We start from the raw sequence: 20990 nt of genomic DNA, 5'->3' as shown, positions 1-20990 counted from the left end.
TCCAGAATCGCTGCCCTGGTGTTTCAGCCACTCTTCCAAGCCCTCCAGGCTGGATCCCAGCAGTGCTGAGCCCTGGGGTGCTGATCCTGCTCCAGCAGCTCCTCTGCTTGTAGGAGGGGCTGGGGAAGGGGCTGGAGCAGCAGGAGGGGCTGAGGGAGCTGGGGGGGCTCAGCCTGGAGAAAAGGAGGCTCAGGGGGGACCTTCTGGCTCTGCAATCCCTGACAGGAGGGGGGAGCTGGGGGGGGTCGGGCTCTGCTCCCAGGGAACAGGGACAGGAGGAGAGGGAACGGCCTCCAGCTGGGCCAGGGGAGGCTCAGGTGGACACTGGGAAGATTGTTAATGGAAAGGGTTGTCCGGGCCAGTCACATCCAGCCTCAGTGATTCCATGTTCCTTTGATTCCATACTGCTTTAAAGTTGCTGCTTTACCTCTACTAAGCTTGAAACCTTAATAAAAGTTGCATTAAATTCACCTGTCAATGGGCTCTGGAGCCATTGAACGAGGTATTTCAGGAATTTCCCTCCCTGAGCCAGCTCCTGTGAGTTCTCCCTGTCAAGGTTATCACTGTCCCCCCACATGGACCCTGTAACCAGGTTTAACTCCATGTCTGTGCAGCGGGACAGCTGCCGGGGGATTATTGGGAAGAATGTGGGAGGCTCAAATTTAAACCTTTTATGGGGTTCATGGAATCCCAAGATGGCTTGAGTTGGAAGGGACCTTCAAACTCATCCAATGCCACCCCCTGCCATGGGCAGGGACACCTTCCACTAGCCCAGGTTGCCCCATCCCCATCCAACCTGGGATGGGCATGACCCTGGTTGGTTGAGGACTTTGTATTTCCGTTTATTAATTTGGCCCCTTCTCTTGGGGTCTGGTTATGGGAATGTTTTGTTTGGATTGAAAGCCCTGACTGGGCAGAAGTGGAGACACAGACAACTGTGGTTTTAAAATATCCAAATTATAGGTGGAATTTTGTTCCACAACTTTCGCACTGTCCATAAATCATCATTACTGTTTTCCTTTCGGGAGGTGAATTTTCAATGAAGTTTCAGATGACATCATTGGCCTCAATTATAAATGAAAGAGCTTTCCCTCTCAGGGAAATCTTCTAAATAGGGATCTATTTCTGCCCTCGTGCTCACTCCAAAGGCAGCTCCAGCTCTTTGGGATGTGGGTTCCCAGTGGCTCTGGGATGTTCTGCCTGCTTCCCTGAGGAAACAAGGTTTGTGTTGCTGCTCCATCAGTCCCTGAGTCCTCTCAACCCCTGATCCAGAGCAGGTTCCCTGGGCAGCAAGAGGCCTTGGAGACATGAGTTTTCTGTATTCTGATGGAATTGATGGCTCAGGAAGGCTGTTAAGACTGGGAGCACAGGGAGCTCTGCCGGCACACGGCCGGTCTGGCCCTTGGAACCGGCACAGCCGGGAGGTGGTGCTGGGGAGGGAGGATGGGCACAGACCCAGGGATGTGGGAGGGATGGGAAGGTTTGAAAAATCATTTCAGTAGTTGCAGCTTCTGCAGATAAAAACCCACAGAAAACAGAGCTCAAGGAGAGTTTGGGCAATGCTCCCAGGGACAGGGATTGTTGGAGTGTCCTGGGCAGGGCCAGGGGTTAGACTGGATGGTCCTTGGGGGTCCTTTCCAACTCAGGATATTCTGTGATTCTATGAAAAGAAACCCTCCAGAAAATCCCATTCCAAGGATACACTGATTTCTGAGTGTGCCTTCAGCCAACATGTTTGTCCCCAGTCCCTCTCCAGCTCTCCTGGAGCCCCTTTAGACCCTTTAGGGGCTCTCAGGTCTCCCTGGAGCCTTCTCTTCTCCAGGTGAGCCCCCCCAAGCTCTCCCAGCCTGGCTCCAGCCCTCAGAGCATTTCCATGGCTTCCTCTGGACTGCCTCCAGCAGCTCCACGTCCTCCTGATGTTGGGAGCCCCAGAGCATCATCCGCAGCATTCCCAAGCCAAGTCTTCCCGCTGTGATTTTGGCTCATCCCAGTTGTGTTTTGTAGCTGCGGTTCCGTTCCCGTTGCTTTTGGCTGCTTTGCCTGTGGTTTGTCGTTCCCTGTACTTGGTGGGAGACTTGGGGTTGACTCAGTTTCCGTCTGTTCTTGTGGATTTGCAGCCTGGCCAAGGCTGGGGGTTGTCTCCATAGGATCTCTGGAGATGGTCCATGTGGGAGCTTAGATATGCTGGTCCAGTCCCTTCCCAAGACTCTGAGTTTTGGGTGTCTCCAGGGCTGGGATCAATGGGATCTTTAACACTTGAAAGTGCTGCTTTTCAGTGGTTTGCAAGTAGGTCAGGATTTTATGCAGTGGTTCTTGTGCCTGGGGTTTGGAACATCTGGAAGTCTTGGAGCAACCTGGGATAGTGGAAGGTGTCCCTGCCCATTGGCAGGGGGTGGAATTGGGTGGTCTTGAAGGTCCCTCCCAACTCAAACCATTCTGGGACTCTTTTCTCGCAGAAGGTACACAGGAAGAATGTGCTTTAAGGTCTCCTTGGGCTTTGGTGGGAGCAACCCAGCTCCTGCAACCCCATCCCCATCCTGCACGCTCCTTCCCACCCGTTTTCCGGGTGGTCTCCCCACCCCCAGCTCCATCCCCTCCACCAGTCCTTGGGGGTTTGTTTTGGGACCGTGCTCCGAGGGGAAGCTGAAGAGATCACTTTTCCCGAGCTCCCCGAGCTAAATATAGCGAGCAGCAGCTGATCCCTGCTCCCCAGCAGCTGAGCCTGCCCCGGCGGGTGACGCGGTGACATTGCCGCGTTCCCGCGCGGTCACGACGGGACCCACCGGGAGGGCTGCCCTGCTGGGAGGGCCCTTTTCCCAAACGTTCCCATGTGCCACGTTCCCTGCTTTGGAAGGGCTGCCCCAGCTTTGGGCAGCCAGGGCAGGAGAGCAGAGAGGCCCCAGGCCGGAGCTGCCGGGACCCGGGGTGGCCTCGGCGGCACCCGCAGTGGATTTGCAGGGAGCCTGGAATGTTACGGCTGTCCTGGAGCTTTGCCCTGCCCTGTCTGATGTTAAAGCTCCATCTCTAGACCTCCAGAGGACTTCCCTGTGGATGTAACCCCATTGCACGTGGAAGGGCATGGGGCAAAGCCGCCTGCGTGAGGATCGTGCCCTGGGTGATGTGGGAATGGGAAATTATCCCTTCTTTTGGTTCTGCCTGTTGGGCACTGGAATGTGAGTGGTCCTGCTGGTGGTGATTTCACAGACTGGGTTGGGTGGGAATGGACCTTAAAGCCCCTCCAGTGCCACCCCCTGCCATGGGCAGGGACACCTTGCACCAGCCCAGGCTGCTCCAAGCCCCGTCCAACCTGGCCTTGGACACTTCCAGGGATGAGGCAGCCACAGCTGGGATATGTGTATTTATTGGGATATATGTATTTATACATATTTCTCAGTGGAATTCCCTCCTCTCCCATCCGTGGCATTTGTTCCAGCTTGGATTTGAAAGGTGCAGGTCAAACCAAGTAATCATGTTTTAAATTCTTATTCCAATGACATAAAGCTGGCTCCATTGTGCCACTTAGCTGGACTTCTGGTGAGATTATAATTCAAACCAAAAATGAGGTTATAATTATTTATTATGCCTAATCTGTATGAAAATAATTGAACATATTTACTAACTGAATATTTCCTGGCTGGTCTTCCCAGGAACTGAAATCCTGAAGGGTATGTTCATACATATGTTCATATGTATGTGAATGCTCATACCCAGTTTGATCTGTCAGTTTAGACCAGCAGCTAAAAATATTTAACTAATGATTTTATTAGAGAGAAATACAAGTTTATGTCTATTATTATAATAGATGATTTATATAATATATTTATAGAATAGCTTATGTTATTATTGTTGTTATTATTGTTATTGTTTTGTTGTGGTTTGGTTGGTTTTTTCCCTTCAGGTGTTTTTAATGCTCCTTATGCCTCTAAAAAATAAACCAAAGCCTAATCTTGCTGTTTATTCCTCTCATAGTTCTTGAGGGAGGACTTGAATTACCACGACCCAGCAGTCAAGCACAGCACCTTCCATGGAGAGGACAAGCTCATCAGTGTGGAAGATCTTTGGAAGGCCTGGAAAACATCTGAAGGTAAAAAAAGGCAAACAAGCAAAGAAACCCTTTCCCAACAGGGCCAAAGAGGTTTGGATACTCTGGGAGGAGCTCCCAGAAGGGATGTGCTGCTGCTCTTCCTGCCCTGCAGCAGTGCTCTCAGGGCTTCCTATTTTTGGGGTGGATTTTCAGGATTTCCTCACTTCCAAACTCTTAATGCTGCACCTGAGCGTGGCCATAAAAGTATAAATTGTTTTGATTCTCCACCCTAAGATGTGTGTTAAATAAGGCTGAATGCTCTCCAGTTCCAGATTCTCTGTCAAACTCCCAGTTTCAGCTGGCATTTTAATGGAATAATTACATCCTAAATATTTGGTGGAGCTGCGTGGGAGTTTTCCTGCAGGTTGTGTTTTCCTGCAGGTCGTGTTTGCCTTTGCAGAAATTTTCTGAACCTGGAAAGCTCCTTCAGGTAGTGAAGGGAAAGCAGAATAAAGTCCTGGAAGTGAAAGTGTGGTTAAGTCCAGTCCATGTAGAAATAAATAACTTCAGGCTGTTCCCAAACAGTGTTATTCATCCCAGGAAATCCCCTGGGGGGATATAACAGCCCTGTGGATGTGGCACTTGGGGACATGGGTGAGTGGTGGCCTTGGCAGTGCTGGGGGAGGGTTGGACTCGGTGGTCTCCAAGGGCTCTGCACCCTCTGGGATCCTGTGACCCCCGGCTCTGAGGAGCCTCCTGTGCCCCAGAACGGCTCCTGTAAGAAATATTTATCCCATTACAAGGCTGTTTACAGATGGTTTTGTCTGGAGTATATTTTAGTGTCAGCTGGCAAAGGGCAGAAATCATTAAGGGATGGAGGAGAACATCCCATGATACTCCCCAGGTCCCGTAATTGCTGAGCTGCTCCTGGCAGACACGGACGTGCCACGGCTTTGGCAGAGCTGCTCTGGCATCACAGTTTCCCAGGGCTGGACTGAGTTCCTGCTCTTGTTTTCCCATTCATCATCCTGTAGGTCTGGCTGATAAAATAAATATCTAAAGGATGGTTTGATATCCTGGAATCACAAAAAGGTTTGGGTTGGAAGAGACCTTAAAGCCCATCCTGTTCCGCCCCCTGCCATGGGCCACCCCCTCCAGCACACCAGGTTGCTCCAAGCCCCGTCCAGCCTGGCCTGGAACTCTTCCAGGGATATATGCAGCCTAATCTTGGAGCTTGAACTTCAGTCATAAAACTGGAATCAGGCTTGTAGGAAAGGTGTGCTCCTTCCTGTGGGTGTGAGGAGCTGCTGTGAAGGGACAGGGCAGCTGTGCCCATTGCAGCTGTTCCCAAGCTCTTGCCTTTCCTCCCTTCCATTGATACTGTTCCTGGACACCTGTGGAAAATAAAAAGTTATTTCTTCCCTTAATTATCCAAAAATATAAAGACTGTGATGCTCCTACAAGTATTATATCTGACAGATGAAGCCCTGGCTCTACCAAAGCCACAGAAGTACCAGATCAGCCCATTTTGGCAGGACAGGAACCTGCTCATCTTGGCAAGTGTGCGTGCTTCCAACTCAGTTCTCAGGGATTTCTTCCCAAAATAAACACCTCTGGGGATGGCACCTTCCTTTGGAGCCTTGCTGTCTTTGGTCAGTGCTGGGCTCACTCTGTCATCTCTCCCGGCTCCCTCAGCTTCCTCGTCTCCTTCATCCCTCAGTTCTCCCTCCCGTCTCCCCCAGCTCTCCTCCCGTCTCTCCCAGCTCCCCCAGCTCTCCCTCCTCTCCCCCAGCTCTCCCTCCTCTCCCGCAGCTCTCCCTCCTCTCCCCCAGCTCTCCCTCCTCTCCCCAGCTCTCCCTCCTCTCACCCAGCTCTCCCTCCTCTCCCCAGCTCTCCCTCCTCTCCCCCAGCTCCCCCAGCTCTCCCTCCTCTCCCCCAGCTCCCCCAGCTCTCCCTCCTCTCCCCAGCTCCCTCAGCTCCCTGCCGGAGGCGTTGGGCTCTCTGGAGCTGGCAGGGAGATGTTTCTCATACTTGTGGGCCAAGTCACTGCTGACATTTGGGCAGAGGCCGTGCAGCTCTGCCGCCCTGGGAGCCAGAGGAAATGGAAATGGGCCTTTTCCTCCCTTGGCTGCTGCAGAGGGTGTGAAGGAGATGGATCGGGGATGTCAGCGGCGTGTGAGGAGCTGCCTGTCAGCAGGGGGAGATTGCCAGCCCAGGCTTGCTGGAGCCTGGGGAGGAGCTGCAGGAGCACAGCCCGACTGAGCGAGAACAGGGGTTGATGAATTATAAAAACGCCCCCTCTGTCCTACAAAAACCTGGGTTGCGTGGTGTGCCCCAGGCCGGGTGGGATGGGGCTTGGAGCAACCTGGGCTAGAGAAAGGTGTCCTTGCCAATGGCAGGGAACGGCTCTAAGGTCCCTCCCCACCCAAACCATTGTGTCATTCCATGGTTCTGCAATCCCAGGGGATCATTCCTCTCTGCAGGGGGTGGTGTTTGAACTCTGCAGGGATTTTTCCCTTGCTGAAGGTGGTGGGTTGGGGAGTGTCTGGTGAAGCTCTGCTGTTGCTGTTGGATGGTTTCAGGGGCTGAGGACCCATAATAAGCTGTTTCCTGTCCTGTGCCTCCCCTCAGTGTATAACTGGACGGTGGATGAGGTGGTTCAGTGGCTCATCACCTACGTGGAGCTGCCCCAGTATGAGGAGACCTTCCGAAAGCTGCAGCTGAGCGGCCATGCCATGCCCAGGTCAGTGCCCTCTGTGTCCCCGGGAGCCTCTTGGCATGTGTGCCAGGGGCAAAACAGAGCCCAGGCAGCTCCTGACTTCACACGTCATTCCTTGGCATGGGCAGAGCAAAGTCTCATTCCTGTTCTGCTCCACTTTGGAGAGAAAAGAGGGGAAACCTGGGTTAGATATTAGGAAGGAATTCTCCCCTGTGAGGGTGGGCAGGCCCTGGCACAGGTTGCCCAGAGAAGCTGTGGCTGCCCCTGGATCCCTGGAAGTGTCCAAGGCCAGGTTGGACGGGGGCTTGCAGCACCCTGTGCTGGTGGAAGGTGTCCCTGCCCATGGCAGGGAGTGCCACTGGATGGGCTTTGAGGTCCCTCCCAACCCAAATCATTTCATAATGCCAGGATAAGAGAAACACTGGCTGTGAGTTGGCCTAAACTTATAACAGGTTGGAAAAACCTCAGTGCAGCTTTTTGGGTAAAGGTTCTTGTCACTGAAAAAGGGGCTTTTGAACTGACTGGGAAGAAGGGATTAACTGAGAATAAATCCCAGTTAACTGGGAATAAAACAAGGAGGTTTTTGAGGCAGCACATGGTGTGTCCACATTTCTTCCAAGTGAGAAGTGTAGTTTATTCCGTGTGACACAGGATGGCAAAGGAGATTTGGTGAAAAAGTAACTATTACTGATTGGTAGGACACCAGAAGGTGGGTTTTGATGGGAAGTCAGTCCCTCAGGCTGTCAGGATTAATGAAATAAGCCTGGCCTTGGTTTTTCCTGCTCTCTCCATTCCCAAAGACATGCTGTAAACCCTGTCCTGGAGATACCCTGGGTCAGAGACACCAGCATTGAGGGATTTCCTTTGTCCTGATAGCAGGGAGCTCTCATGTCCTGCTCCTGTGGCCTCCCTGTTGCTGCTGCTGGTCAGCTGTGAATGCAGGTGAATCCTGCTGCTGGTCAGCTGTGAATGCAGGTGAATCCTGCTCTGCTTTCCCCCCGTGCAGGCTGGCAGTGAACAACGCCACCATGATGGGGACTGTGCTCAAAATGACCGACCGGAGCCACCGGCAGAAGCTGCAGCTCAAGGCGCTGGACACGGTGCTCTTCGGGCCTCCTCTCTGTGAGTACCCCACTTCCAGGGCACGGGATCTTTGAGGCTGGAAAAGACCCCAAGGCCATCAGGTTCTGGGGCTGTTGATCCTGAGGATCTGTGTCTGCTCAGATTGGGCAGGCCTGGGTGACCCAAACTGCCCCACACAGCCTCACCCCAGGAAATCATCCCAGTGTGATTCCCTGGAGCAGGAACAGCTTGTCTCTGGATTTATGGGAGCAGCTCTGCAGCTTGGAGGCATCCTGGGCTGGCATTCCCATCTCTGTCAGTTGTTCTGAGGGTTGCAGACCTACCTTCTTGCTGGGATCTCCCATGTCCGTAGGGTAAAACCTTCCTGTCCTGCCAGTGGTGCTGATGGTGTGGGGGGTTTGAGGGGCTGGAGGGCAGCGACCCTGCCTGTTCCCAGGGGAGCTGCTGCCATTCCTGGGGTGTCCTGGGGCTCTGCTGGAGATTCAGGCTGTGGCTGACCTGCCTCTGGAGCAGGGAAGGAGCAGCAGGCTGGGTGGGAAGGCATTCGGGATGGCTGCCATGAGGAGCTCCTTTGAAGCTCATTCCAGGCTCGGTCAGATCTCAAGCCCTCTGATGCCTATCTCGGTGTGCTCGGGGTGTTCCCTTTGCATCCCTTCCCTCTGGCTCCTGTCTGCTCCCACTTAAAGGTGCTTTTTTCTCCCTCCCTCCCTGTCATGGCTTTCCCATGGGCTTTGGGTGCTCTGGGAAGGTGATCAGAGCCCAGCCCTGTGCATACAAGGGGGATTTTAGGGCAGGCTGTGCTGCCTGTGCATGATTTGAGCTCTCCCTGCACAGAATTCCTCTTCCCCTTTTACTTGTCATGTGTCCCCAGTGCAGGAGGTTTAAAATGAGGGTGACAGGGTGCAAATGGTAGAAATGACCCAGGAACTCCCTGAGCTGGTGCTGCTGATGGCTGGAGTTTGTGCTTCTGAAAACACCACTTGGGGCTTCCTCTGTTCTTTAAGTGTTTTTTTAAGCATCAGTCGTAGAAGCCAGACTGGTTTGGATGTGAAGGGACTTAAAGCCCACCCAGTGGCACCCCTTCCATGGGCAGTGACACCTTCCACCAGCACAGGGTGCTCCAAGCCCGTCCAGCAGCAGCTCCAGCCCAGCAGCTCCTGTGAGGTGGAATTTCTGTGGCAGTTCCTGGTGCTGTGTAAATGGCCACGTGAATGGCTTGTAATGGGTTGAGATTAATGGCTGTTCTCCCTGTTGGAGCTATTCTGTTCTGCCCTGCGGCCTCTTGGGCTCTGGAATGAGCCTCCCTGGGTCAGGGAGATGAAAGTGTGCAGTGAACCTTCCTGGTCAGGCTGTTCCGATTCGGGAGGCTGTTACAGACACGGGATCCCTGTGCCTGGAAGTGTTCCAGGCCGGCTTGGAGCAACCTGGGCTAGTGGAAGGTGTCCCTGCCCAGGGCAGAGAGTGGGACTGGGTGGGCTTTCAGGTCCCTCCCAGCCCAAACCAGTGTGTGATTCTGTGACTCTCTATGCATCAGGTGTGGGAGCTGGGCAAATACTTGAAATCTGCAGCTGAAGTGGAGATTTAACCCTTTTAGAAGGTAACATTTCCTGGTTTCTGGGCCCCTGAATGGCTTGGTCTCCAGTCACAGCCAGAGCTTGTTTATCTAGAGCAGTTCCTTCAGGAATGGATTGCAAAACTCCCTTCACCAGCCATGGGGAGCTTCAGGAAGCGCTTGGTGACCTTTCAGGCTGCAGGAGCTGCACTGTCCCTGGGGACTGGGATTACAGCACGCCGACACAGGGTGGTTCCTGCTGCTGGGCGAAGCCTTTCCCACCCCAGGGCTGCAGAGTTTCTTCTCTGGTGTCTCCTGTGGCTCGTGGCAGAGGTTCAGCCAGCACCAGTTTCCATCCTGGCCCATTTCCAGGTGGATCCATGGGCTCCTGCCATCCCACCAGGTCTGGATTCCACTTCCAGACTCCAGACGTGCCCTCTGCTGCAGCAAACAGGTCTGACCACCCTGGCTCTGTAATTAACCCGAGTGCAGGGGAGTGTGGTGCAATTATAATCTAAGCAAGATGAAGTGATTGTTCCTTCTGTGTCTGTCCCCCTGGTGTCCCATTCCTGTGCTTCAGGAATTCATCCAGCACAAAATAGGACGCTTCAGGTGAAATATGGAATCCCAGACTGGGTTGGGTTGGGAGGAACCGTAAAGCTCATCCAGTGGCACCCCCTGCCATGGGCAGGGACGCCTTCCACTAGCCCAGGTTGCTCCAAGCCCTGTCCAACCTGGCCTTGGACACTCCCAGGGATGGGAGAGGGGAGGAAAACCAGGAGAAACGGGGGAATAGGAGGGCAGAATTTCAGAAAACAAGCAGTAACATTCAGAACAATGGATATTTTTTGTGACAAGTGAAATTAAATTTTGATTCTTTCAACCCTGAAGTGATGGAGACCGAGGCGTTTGTCTCCTCACAGATGGCTCAAGGCTCCTTGGTGGCAGAGTTTGAGGTTCAGAGACAAAGAGGATGTTGTGCCCCGGGTTATCCATCCAGGATACCATCTCCCCATCCATCCAGGGACTTGTCCTGGCCACCTCTCCAAAGGCCAGCGAGTGGCACCTGTGTGGTGCCTGTGGGGTTTGGGAAGAGGTTTCCATAGCCCCACATCACAGGAGAGGAGTCCACCAGGTGGGGTTTGTTCCACAGCTGGGCACGGCTGCTTGTGCATATTCTGTGATACGATTCTCTTTAGGAACTGGGGAGAAATTCCTCCCTGTGAGGGTGGTAAGGCCCTGGCACAGATTGCCCAGAGAAGTTACTGATACCCCATCCCTGGAAGTGTCCAAGGCCAGGATGGACAGGACTGGGAGCAACTGGTAGAACCAATTCCTTTCCCTTTACTGAATTACACGTGTTTTTGACAAGTCCTTTGAGCCCAGTTGAATCATTATTTGTTTAAAGCAGTAGGATTTCCTAGGCAAACACCAGCTGAATTTATCACCCTGAGATTTACCATCCATTCCAAATATTTATAGTTCCCTGGATGGGGTTGGGATTACCTGCACCTTGGCTGAAAGGCAGCCCTGGCCCTTCCATGGGCTCCCCAGGGTCCGGCACTGTTATCCCATGGTTTGTTCACTCCATGTGCCAGAGGCACCTGGGCATTCCTGTGGAGCTTCAGGTTTGGGATCTCTGCAAGGAGGGACAACTGGGACCCTACAAATGCAGGAGCAGGGAATCTGAGCAGTCTGGCTGCTCTTATGGCCAAGGGAAATCAGGACATCTGCTTCCTTCCATGATTGCTTTGCGGGTTCACTGGCAAAAAGAAGAGTTTTAAGGACTCAAGAGGAGGCTGGGGCTGGATGTCAACAGGCAGTCACAGACTGGGTTGGGTTGAGAGGGACCTCAAAGCTCATCCAGTGCCACCTTCTGCCATGGAGCCCCTTTAGGCCCTGGGAGGGGCTCTCAGGTCTCCTTGGAGCCTTCTCTTCTCCAGGTGAGCCCCCCAGCTCTCCCAGCCTGGCTCCAGAGTAGAGGGGCTCCAGCCATGGGAGCTTCTCCATTTTACCACCCTCACTGTAAAAGCTTTTCTTTGGTATCTAATCCAGATTGTCTCTCCTGCAGTTTCAAACCTTCAGCCCCTTTGGATCCTTTTACCTTCCTTCAAGCACAAAGCCAAGGCAGAGCTGCAAACCCCACAGGACATTATGTCTTGCAGTCAAGTGGAACAACCACAGTCTTTAGTAAAACTGTGCCTGTTCCCCTTTCTTTCCCCCAGAAAAAGGGAAGAAAAGAGGTAGAGGAGTCCGTTTTCCATGGTGCACTTTGCCTCCTCCTGCAGCCTTGGCGGGTGTAGCGTGTGCCCAGTTTGCCTGGTGCTGGGGGACAGTGCAGCAGCAGCCGAGGCCACACGGGAGGAGGAGAGGCTGTGAACAGGCTGTGCCAGCCAGGGGTGAGGGACAAATCCAGTGGAATTGAAGTCACAGTAAACTGGACAAGAACAATCTGAGCCTTGGCTGGGGAATGGCCCCACGGTGCCTCTGGCACAGGGCGGGAGGTGCAGTAGGGAACGAGCTGAAGTTACAGAAAGTCCTTGTACAACAAGTCCAAAGGCAGCAACTCTGCCCTGCAGAGCTGCCTCCAGCTCTGGGCTCCAACAGCAGAAGGACGTGGAGCTGCTGGAGCAAGTCCAGAGGGGGCCACGGAGATGCTCCAGGGGCTGGAGCCCCTCTGCTCTGGAGCCAGGCTGGGAATGCTGGGGGGGCTCACCTGGAGAAGAGAAGGCTCCAGGGAGACCTGAGAGCCCCTCCCAGGGCCTAAAGGGGCTCCAGGAGAGCTGGAGAGGGACTGGAGACAAGGGCTGGAGGGACAGGACACCAGGAATGGCTTCAAACTGCCAGAGGGCAGGGTCAGATGGGATATTGGGAAGGAATTGCTGGCTGGGAGGGTGGGCAGGCCCTGGCACAGGTTGCCCAGAGAAGCTGTGGCTGCCCCTGGATCCCTGGAAGTGTCCCAGGCCAGGCTGGACGGGGCTTGGAGCACCCTGTGCTGGTGGGAGGTGTCCCTGCCCGTGGTAGGGGTGGCACTGGATGATCTTGGACGTCCCTCCCAACCCACCCCAGTCTGTGATTCCATGGCTCTACGTTTACATCCCACCTGAGTTTTCCTTAGTTTCCTTCCCACTTGCCTTGAGCCAGAGCTGGAGCAGGGGAAGGATGTCCTGAGTGCTGCCATGCTGGATCCAGGGGTGGCTGGCAGGGGGACTGGGAGCAGGAGGTGAATCAGGCCGGGTGGGGCTGGCAGGGCTCACTCTGTGCAGCACCGGGACGTGCCTGGGCTGGGGGCGGCTGCGGCAGCAGGGAGGGAGAGAGAGGCTGTGGGTGGGGGGAACACAAAGCACCTGGACACGTCACCCCCACGGGCTCCAAAGGGCGAATAAAAGGGTTCAAAATCTCAGACCTGCAGCGACTTGCCAGAACGCTCCTTAGGAAGAGGATGTTGTGATAATCCATCCGGGATGGGAAGCCGGCCCGGCCTTCTCCGTGTTTATTTCTCTGGGGATGGATTTACACGGGAATGGTTTCACAGTGATGGAGCTCTCAGGTGATGGGTCACACCTGGTGTCCACCACGAGGGAGATGGTGCTTGTGTGTCTGCTGGGCACTTGGGGAAGGGTCCTGGGCACTTCTCCCCACGTAGGGAAAGCCACTCTGTCCCAGGAACCGCTGTCCCCCCAGGTGTCGATCCAGTGTGGGGCTGCTGGGCAGCGCCCAAGCCCTGGAATTCCATGGTGTGCTTTACATTCCTTCCTCAGGTTTCCACCTCCCAGGGCCCCTTCCCTGTCCCCCCAGCTCTGCCAGTGTGACACACACATTTTAGCTGTGATCACAGAAGAGGTTGGCTTGGGAGGGACCTTAAAGTCCATTTGATCCAACCCCCTGCCCTGGGCAGGGACACCTTCCACCAGCCCAGGTTGCTCCAAGCCCCGTCCAGCCTGGCCTTGGACACTTCCAGGGATCCAGAGGCAGCCACAGCTTCTCTGGGCAAGCTGTGCCAGGGCCTGCCCACCCTCACAGGGATAAATTCCTTCCCAATATCTGGTGTGACTCTCCCCTTGTTGGGTTCAAAACCAGCGGATACTGAACACTGAGTCAGAGCTCACGTGACTGAGCTGCTCTTTGCTTTGTGGCTTTCTCAGCACACACTTGGGTGAGGATTTGACAAATAGTTACAGGAAAAAAAAGTCTGCTTGTCTCTGTTGAGCTTTGTGTAGCACTTGAGCCCCCACTTACTTCCTCTCCTTCTCTCACATGCATCCACACCTTTTTTTGAAGCAACTGTTGAAAAAGGGAGTTTCCACAGTGAGTTGTGACTGTGTAGAAAGTTTGGCAACTTGACAGCTTGATACTTGTGCTGCCCCAGCTCTGGGATCACAGCTGTGTTCCTTCAGTTTATTCTGTGAAATTGTTTCCTTCTCAGCTCTCACTGATCTTGCTTATCTTTGTGCTCAGTGTTGCCTGCGCTGCCCTGGGAGAGCGCAGCTCTCCTGGGAGTTCCTGTGTGCAGTCCCTCCTGGGTCACCTATTGCCAGGCAGATCTGAGCTGTAAGATTTGGAATTTCATCTCCTTTTTTTTTAGTGTGTCTCCAAATCGAGTGAATGTTGTGAAGCTTCTGGTTTCCCCTTAGACATGGACGTAGCTCGTTCCCTTTGCGAGTCCCGTGCCACACCTCCTCCTAGAGCTGTCCTGAGTTCTCCTGTCCCGCTCTGGTACAGCTGAAGGACTTGGGAGCGAGTCATTGTGTTCCCTGGAGTTCAGGAGTGTCTCTGGTCTCTTCCAGTGACCCGACACAACCACCTGAAGGATTTCATGCTGGTGGTGTCCATCGTCATCGGGGTGGGCGGCTGCTGGTTCGCCTACATCCAGAACCGCTACTCCAAGGAGCACATGAAGAAGATGATGAAGGACCTGGAGGGTCTCCACAGAGCTGAGCAGTCTCTCCACGACCTTCAGGAGCGGTAGGTTCCGTGTGTCCACCCAGCTGGAGCTCTCAGCTGTCACTTCTTTCTGCAAGGTCCTTATTCCTTTGGATTTCAGCAAATACTGTTTTTAGCTGTTGTGGTGCCTCATACCAGAATCAGTCCATTCCTGAGGGACCTGGAAAACCTGCCAGCAGCCTCCAGAGCTAGGGATGGCTGTTGGGCTCCTGCAGGGAGTCACTTCCTAGGCTGTGTGTAAAGCTGTGTGCGTGTTCACCTGGCCTGTTCCTCCACAGAGTCAGAGAATCATGGAATGGTTTGGGTTGGGAAGGACCTTAAAGCTCCTCCAGTGCACGGACAGGGACCACTTCCACCTGCCCAGGTTGCTCCAAGCCCCGTCCAACCTGGCCTTGGACACTTCCAGGGATCCAGGGGCAGCCACAGCTTCTCTGGGCAACCTGTGCCAGGGCCTGCCCACCCTCCCAGGGAAAGATTCCTTCCCAGTATCCCATCTAACCCTGCCCTCTGGTGGTTCCCCCTTGTCCTGTCCCTCCATCCCTTGTCCCAGTCCCTCTCCAGCTCTCCTGGAGCCCCTTTAGGCCCTGGGAGGGGCTCTCAGGTCTCCCTGGCTGGAGGCAGCTCTGCTGGTGGGGTCTCACCTGAGCATGGCAGAGGGGCAGAATCCCCCCAGCTGCTCCCACCTGAGTGAGCAGGAGGGACCTGCAGGGGCTCCTCTCCTGACCCCCTCCCTCTTTGGTTTGAGCCGTCCTCCTGTTTGAGCCTTCCCCCCTGGTGATGACAAACCCATGGGGTGTTTTGGCAGTAAGGTATTTTAGGGGCAGGTTAGCAGAGTGACAGGCTGGGGCTGGAGCTGTTTGCCATGAGGTTTGAGTGTAGTTTTGGAGGATAAACCTTGATTTGACTGCCATGTAAGGCGATGGTCACGTTCCCAGTGGAACACGAAGCCCGACCCCAGGTACCCACCTTGGCCAGTCGTGGGGAGTGCAATGAGTGACCTGTGCAAGCCTCAGGATGCCGAGGATGTCCGGCTGGAGTCCTGCAAACAGCCCAGTGTTTGGAATGTGTACGATGTACCCCCGGACTGCAGCAGGATTTCTTCCCTGTGTGCTCATGACGTCCTCAGGAGTTGTCCCACACGTGAGTGCTGCTGGAAAGGCTCCTCTCCCCGCACTGTGATGGCACCAGTTGTGCCTGTGAGGAGATCCAACACCTGAGAGCACCCAGGGGATGATGCCACACCGGGTGGTGCCACCCCAGGGCGTGGCCTGATTTTTGGCCTGGAGGCGAAGTGCATTTCCCCTCTGCCGGCTCCAACCCACAGCTGGTTCCACAGAGCTTCCCGGAGTCACAGGTTGGAAATACTCCCAAAGAAAGATTGGTTTCTTTCTTCTCCATCCAGAGGGACACAGGGATCCCTTTCTGCACGTCCATCTCCTGCAGCAGCAGCAGCAGCGTCGTGTCCAGGCCAGGGGGCCTCGGCGTGGTGTCACCTCAGAGCTCCAAACACCAGCGAGCCCCTGGGAATGTGCCTGTGGGATCCACCTTGGGACCTGCTGCCAAGGGCACAGCCTCATAAACAAGGATATGTTCCTGGGAAACTCTTAACTTCTGATAGGAAGAAACACAAAGCCACCTGTGCTCGGCTTAGCTCGAGCCTGAAGCCTGAACCCAGAGCAGCTGGGAGGGCTCATCCTCCACCAACAGCACCAAGCTGCACCTCAAGGGGTGGGAGGCAAACTGGGGACCTGGTGAGGCCCCTTGAGGGGAAATACTTCAAATACTCCTTCAGTTCCTCGTTCCTTGGCCCCAGCAAGGTTCAGTTGTGGTCCTCAGCCACTGTAGAAACATCAGACTCTGGACAGCACCAGTTCTGCTGGACTTGTGGAGAAGTTGTGCCTGAGCCTGAAGTCCCCTCCTTTCCTGGCTGAGTGAAGCTCAGTGCTGAGCAGAGCTTGGGAAGGCACTGGATGCCTCTCCAGTGCCTGGTGCTGTGATTTGCTGAACAGCTCGGGAATGGTCTTGAGGAGCTGGGAATGCTCATACATGCTGATACAAAAGCCCTTTATTTATTCATCTTCCAAATACCTTTGAGAACATCCTTCAGCAGTGACACTTCCCAGTCCATTAAATGACTCATCAGGTTCATGTCTTGGCACATCCTACTGATGCCTGAATGTGTGGGAAGGTCTGTATTGAAGATGTATGGATTGTATGTAAAATCAGCACCTGGATTGTGAGCCCCCAAGGGACACAGAGCAGCTGTGGCTGCCCCTGGATCCCTGGAAGTGTCCAAGGCCAGGTTGGATGGGGCTTGGAGCACCCTGGGCAGGTGGAAGGTGTCCCTGCCCATGGCAGGGGTGGCACTGGATGGGCTTGGAGGTCCCTCCTAACCCAAACCACTCTGTGATTCCATGACTGAGGGACAAATGACACGGGTGGCATCGTGGGAGGCTGCTCTTGGCCACCCAGCCAGGATGGTGGCTCCAAGGAATTATTGTTTAGGGATCTGGGGACACCTCTGACCCCATTGCTCTGTCCTTGGGGGAGTTCAGTTTGCTGGGTGTTATCTGGGAACACCACACAGCTGGGATAGGTCCAGGAGATTCCTGAAATACCTGGACAACAACTTCTGGGCACAGGGACTCAGGGAGCTGCCCTGGAGAGGGGCCCTCCATGATTTGAGGCTTGTTCCAGAGAGGGTCTCAGGGGTGAGATGGTGACTGGGGGCCGTCTTGGGCCATAAAACCATTGAGTTTCACATCTCTGGGGCTGCCAGGACCCATCTGGCTCCCGAGATGGACCAGGCACAGATGAGCACAGTTAGAACATCAGCCCCTTTTATTAACAATTCAGTAGAATCCTAAAAAGCACAAGGGTTGGGAGAGACCTACAAGGTCATCCAGTCCAACCATCCATGGCAGAGCCGCTCTGTGTGGCTCCCTGGGGACACCCCACAGGCTCTGGGCTGGGCCTGGTGCCAGAGCAGGGACTAATCCTGATCCTAATCCCCATCCTGCGGCTGTGCTGCGTCCAGGGCCAGCGGAACAGAGCCCGGAGTGCCCCCCTGACGCGGGAGGGACGATTCCTGGGACAGTCTGCTGCCCACTGAGGGCCTGGGCCTCCAGCTGGGGAGGGCAGATCTGCCCCTCCTCTGCTTTGGTAAAGTTCCACTTTTGGAAAACGCTGAAAACTCAACTTCATTTGAGGCTTATTAAAGGAGATCCGGATGCGCAAGAAAACGCATCCTGAGTATTTAACAAACGGGCAGAGTTGAGCAGCTGACAGTTTAATTTCTTCCCAAGCTCCTTGTCCTTGCCTTTGCCGGTGTGTGTTGGCACGAGCAGGGCTGGGCTGGGTGGTGGGCAGCCCCTGCCCCGTGGGCTCCTTCCCCACAGGGCTGCAGAGCCCAGCCCAGCCCCGCTCCCTGTGCGTTCCAGGCTGCAGAAGGCGCAGGAGGAGCACCGCTCCGTGGAGGTGGAGAAGGTGCACCTGGAGAAGAAGCTGCAGGACGAGATCAGCATTGCCAAGCAGGAGGCTCACCGGCTGCGGGAGCTGCGCGAGGGCACCGAGAACGAGCTGAGCCGGCAGAAATACGCCGAGCAGGAGCTGGAGCAGGTGAGGGGGATGTGCTCCCTCGGGAGATGTGTCAGCAGGGGCTTCATCCCCCGGGGAGATCGTGGCAGCACAGAGTGTTTGGGTTGGCTCCCCGTGGCGTCCCAGCAGCAGGAGAGGGGTTGGCTCGCCCTGGAGCTGCTCCCTCTGGGAATTCTGCCTCCTTCTCCAAACCATAAGGTCTTTCTCTTTTTGGATCCATGGATTTAGGAGAGATTTAGAAGGAGTTTGGTTGTGCTTTCTGTGCTTTTCTGGTGCATCAGGGAGGTGTATGAAGTTTGGGTTGGGAGAGCCCTTGGAGACCATGGAGTCCAACCATCCCCCAGCCCTGCCAAGGCCTCCACTGTCCGTGTCCCCAAGTGCCACATGGATGTGGCTATTAAATCCCCTCAGGGATGGGGATTCCACCACCTCCCTGGACAGCCCTTTCTATGGAGAAATCTTCCCAATATCCAACCTGAACCTCCCCAAACCCACAATTGCAGTAACTGTTTCCTGTCTCACCTGAGGGACAATTCCTACCTGACTTGAAGCTGTAGATCAGTTCAGAGTGAAATTGTGTGAGCCAGGACTTCACGAGCTGAGCAAATCCGTTGGCTATTCCGAGGCCACTGGCATATCCTCCTGACTGTGCCCAGGCTTTTTTGCCACTGTGGAGGATGGGGAAGAAAACAAGGCAAGAATCCAGGGTTTCCAGTGGCAAGGGAGGACCGAGTGTCCCGGGAGCCGTGGGGCAGCACAGCCAGGTGTGCCAACAGCAAATTCCCTTCCTGCTCGGAGCAGTGACAGCCCAGAGGCCTGAAGGTGCCTGTTTCCAGCCTTGCTCTCCTAATCCAACATCCTTTCTCCCTCCTGAGTGTCTGTCCAGCCTCTCCACGAGGTCACTGAGCTCCATTTCAGGACAGGCACTGGGATGAATGGGAACGGGGTCCCTGTGTTTCGGGCCATCAGACGGGGCTGGGTGGGCTCAGGTGCCCCCAGCCCTCATTCCCTGCTCTGGAGAGGCCCAGGCCCCTGTGCAGCTCCCCTGCAGTCCCAGCTGGCAGGAGCTGACGTGCCCTCTGTTGTTCCGCAGAGTCCGTCGGGAGGGCCGCGGGGTGAGTACAGACTGTCCAACTGACCCACCGTGTGATGTAACCCCAGCACTGTCCCAGAGCCCCAGACACACATGGCATTAACCAGCCACCCCCACTGACCCCTCAGCTCCTCCCAGGTCACCACAGTCCCTGATCCCAGGGAACATTAGCCAAGACCTTCCACTGCACCAGATGGTTCTTGTCACCGAAGTGACACATCCCATGCACCCTGCTGGAGTCACATTCCTGGGATGTTCATCCAGCCCTCTCCTTTGGGTCACCCTCCCACAGACCATGACCCCAGTGGGGCTGCAAACCCAGAGGACATTGAGAGAATCATGGAACAGAATCCCAGACTAGTTTGGGTTGGAAGGACCTTAAAGCCCACCCAGTGCCACCCCTACCATGGGCAGGGACACCTTCCACCAGCCCAGGTTGCCTCAAGACCCATCCAGCCTGGCCTGGGACACTTCCAGGGATCCAGGGGCAGCCACAGCTTCTCTGCCCAACCTGTGCCAGGGCCTGCCCACCCTCCCAGCCAGGAATTCCTTCCCACCATCCCATCTATCCCTGCCTTCTGGCACTGGGAAGCCATTCCCGGTGTCCTGTCTCTCCATCCCTTGTCCCCAGTCCCTCTCCAGCTCTCCTGGAGCCTCTTTAGGCCCTGGGAGGGGCTCTAAGGTGTCCCTGGAGCTTCTCTTCTCCAGGTGAACCCCCCCAGCTCTCCCAGCCTGGCTCCAGAGCAGAGGGGCTCTTAGTGATCCATATGGGATTGTAGAGATCTTCCCAGGACAATGGACACACACAAAATAGCTCCTGTTTGCACTGATTCCCTGCAGAACCGGGAATGTTTGGGTTGTGGACCCTCATCTCAACCACTGTTTCCTTGCCTGTTGTTCCACACCACTTCCCCTTCCCACCATTCCCTAAAAACATTGTTCCTGTAAGTGTTTTGAGCACTCCTGTACCCCAAACACCCAGTGCCAGATTTCCTGCCCACTTACTTTCCATATTCCCAAATCCCAGACACTGGTGGTTGGTGGTCAGAGTTCCTCTGTGGTGGAAGCAGCACCTGAAGAAGAACTACGAAAAACCTGGGGTCTGCCATTCTGAATTGGGAACCCTGGGGCTGCTTTAGGCAGTTTTGTACTGCCCAGGCCTGAATCCCAGGGATGTGATGGGAGTGCTTGCCCTCTTGTGTGCGGTGCCTCTGGGCTGCCCCTCATGGATGGTTCTTCGGGATAAAAGCTGGGATTCCAGAGGATCTGCCCATAACCTGGGGCTTTGGGCTCCTTGGGAATCACAGCCCTGTGGGCTCGGTGAGACGTGACCGAGCTGAATAACACGCTGAGGGAAGGGATCCCAGTCTGAGCAATCCTTCACAAAAACGCTTCCCTGCGCCTGCCCACCACGTGAGGAGAAGGGCTGTGCCCGTGGGCTGGGAGGAGCAGGAGTAGGGAGGGATCTGGGAGCTGCTTTGGGTGGGTTTTGACAGCAAAGAAACCCTGTTGTGCAGTGTCAAACCAGGCAGCCCCCCAGCCTCGGGGGCTGTGGGGGCAGGGGAGTCCTGGCCACGGGTGGGGCTGTCCTGGGATTGCATTCCCATCCTCCCAGTGCTCCAGTTCACTTCCTGGAGGGCTTGTGTCGGGCTTCAGGTGTGTCAAAGCCTCTCCACATGGTGGGCAGTGGAAGGGAGGAGTTAATCCTTGATGGTCTCCAGCACTAAAGACTTTTCTGTGACATTTGGGTGTCCTCAGCTGGCTTCTCACCCACTTCCTTCTAGTCCGGTACCTTCTCCCTTCTCTGGGACGATTCAGGGTGTGGGAGCCTGGGCTGGGGGAAGGAGGGACCCCAGGAATGACTGATTCCAGCCATGCTGTTCCTTTCCTGACCTGCAGCACGTGTTTTGTGTGTAAACATTGCCTCACTTGCTGCAGCCTGGAAGTGTCTCCTGACGAGCTCCCTGTGCCTGGCTGG

General features: G+C 55.0%; 1 protein-coding gene across 8 annotated transcripts in view; it reads left to right on the top strand.

The window, feature by feature from the left end:
* STIM1 (stromal interaction molecule 1) overlaps positions 1-20990 on the top strand; it is a 64652-nt gene that overhangs the window by 25175 nt on the left and 18487 nt on the right. For all 8 annotated transcript variants that reach the window (XM_050332796.1, XM_050332794.1, XM_050332792.1 and 5 more), the window contains exons 3-7: positions 3970-4084; positions 6656-6767; positions 7750-7865; positions 14166-14343; positions 17763-17940. In XM_050332796.1, the coding sequence (XP_050188753.1) occupies positions 3970-4084; positions 6656-6767; positions 7750-7865; positions 14166-14343; positions 17763-17940 (699 nt within the window). The remainder of the gene's footprint in view (positions 1-3969; positions 4085-6655; positions 6768-7749; positions 7866-14165; positions 14344-17762; positions 17941-20990) is intronic.

Source organism: Myiozetetes cayanensis, unplaced genomic scaffold, assembly GCF_022539395.1.
Source record: "Myiozetetes cayanensis isolate MyiCay16 unplaced genomic scaffold, myiCay2020 scf5-8, whole genome shotgun sequence".
Classification (NCBI taxonomy): Eukaryota; Metazoa; Chordata; class Aves; order Passeriformes; family Tyrannidae; genus Myiozetetes; species Myiozetetes cayanensis.
Note: the sequence above shows the minus strand (reverse complement) of the source record. Positions and strands in the feature narration are given on the sequence as shown.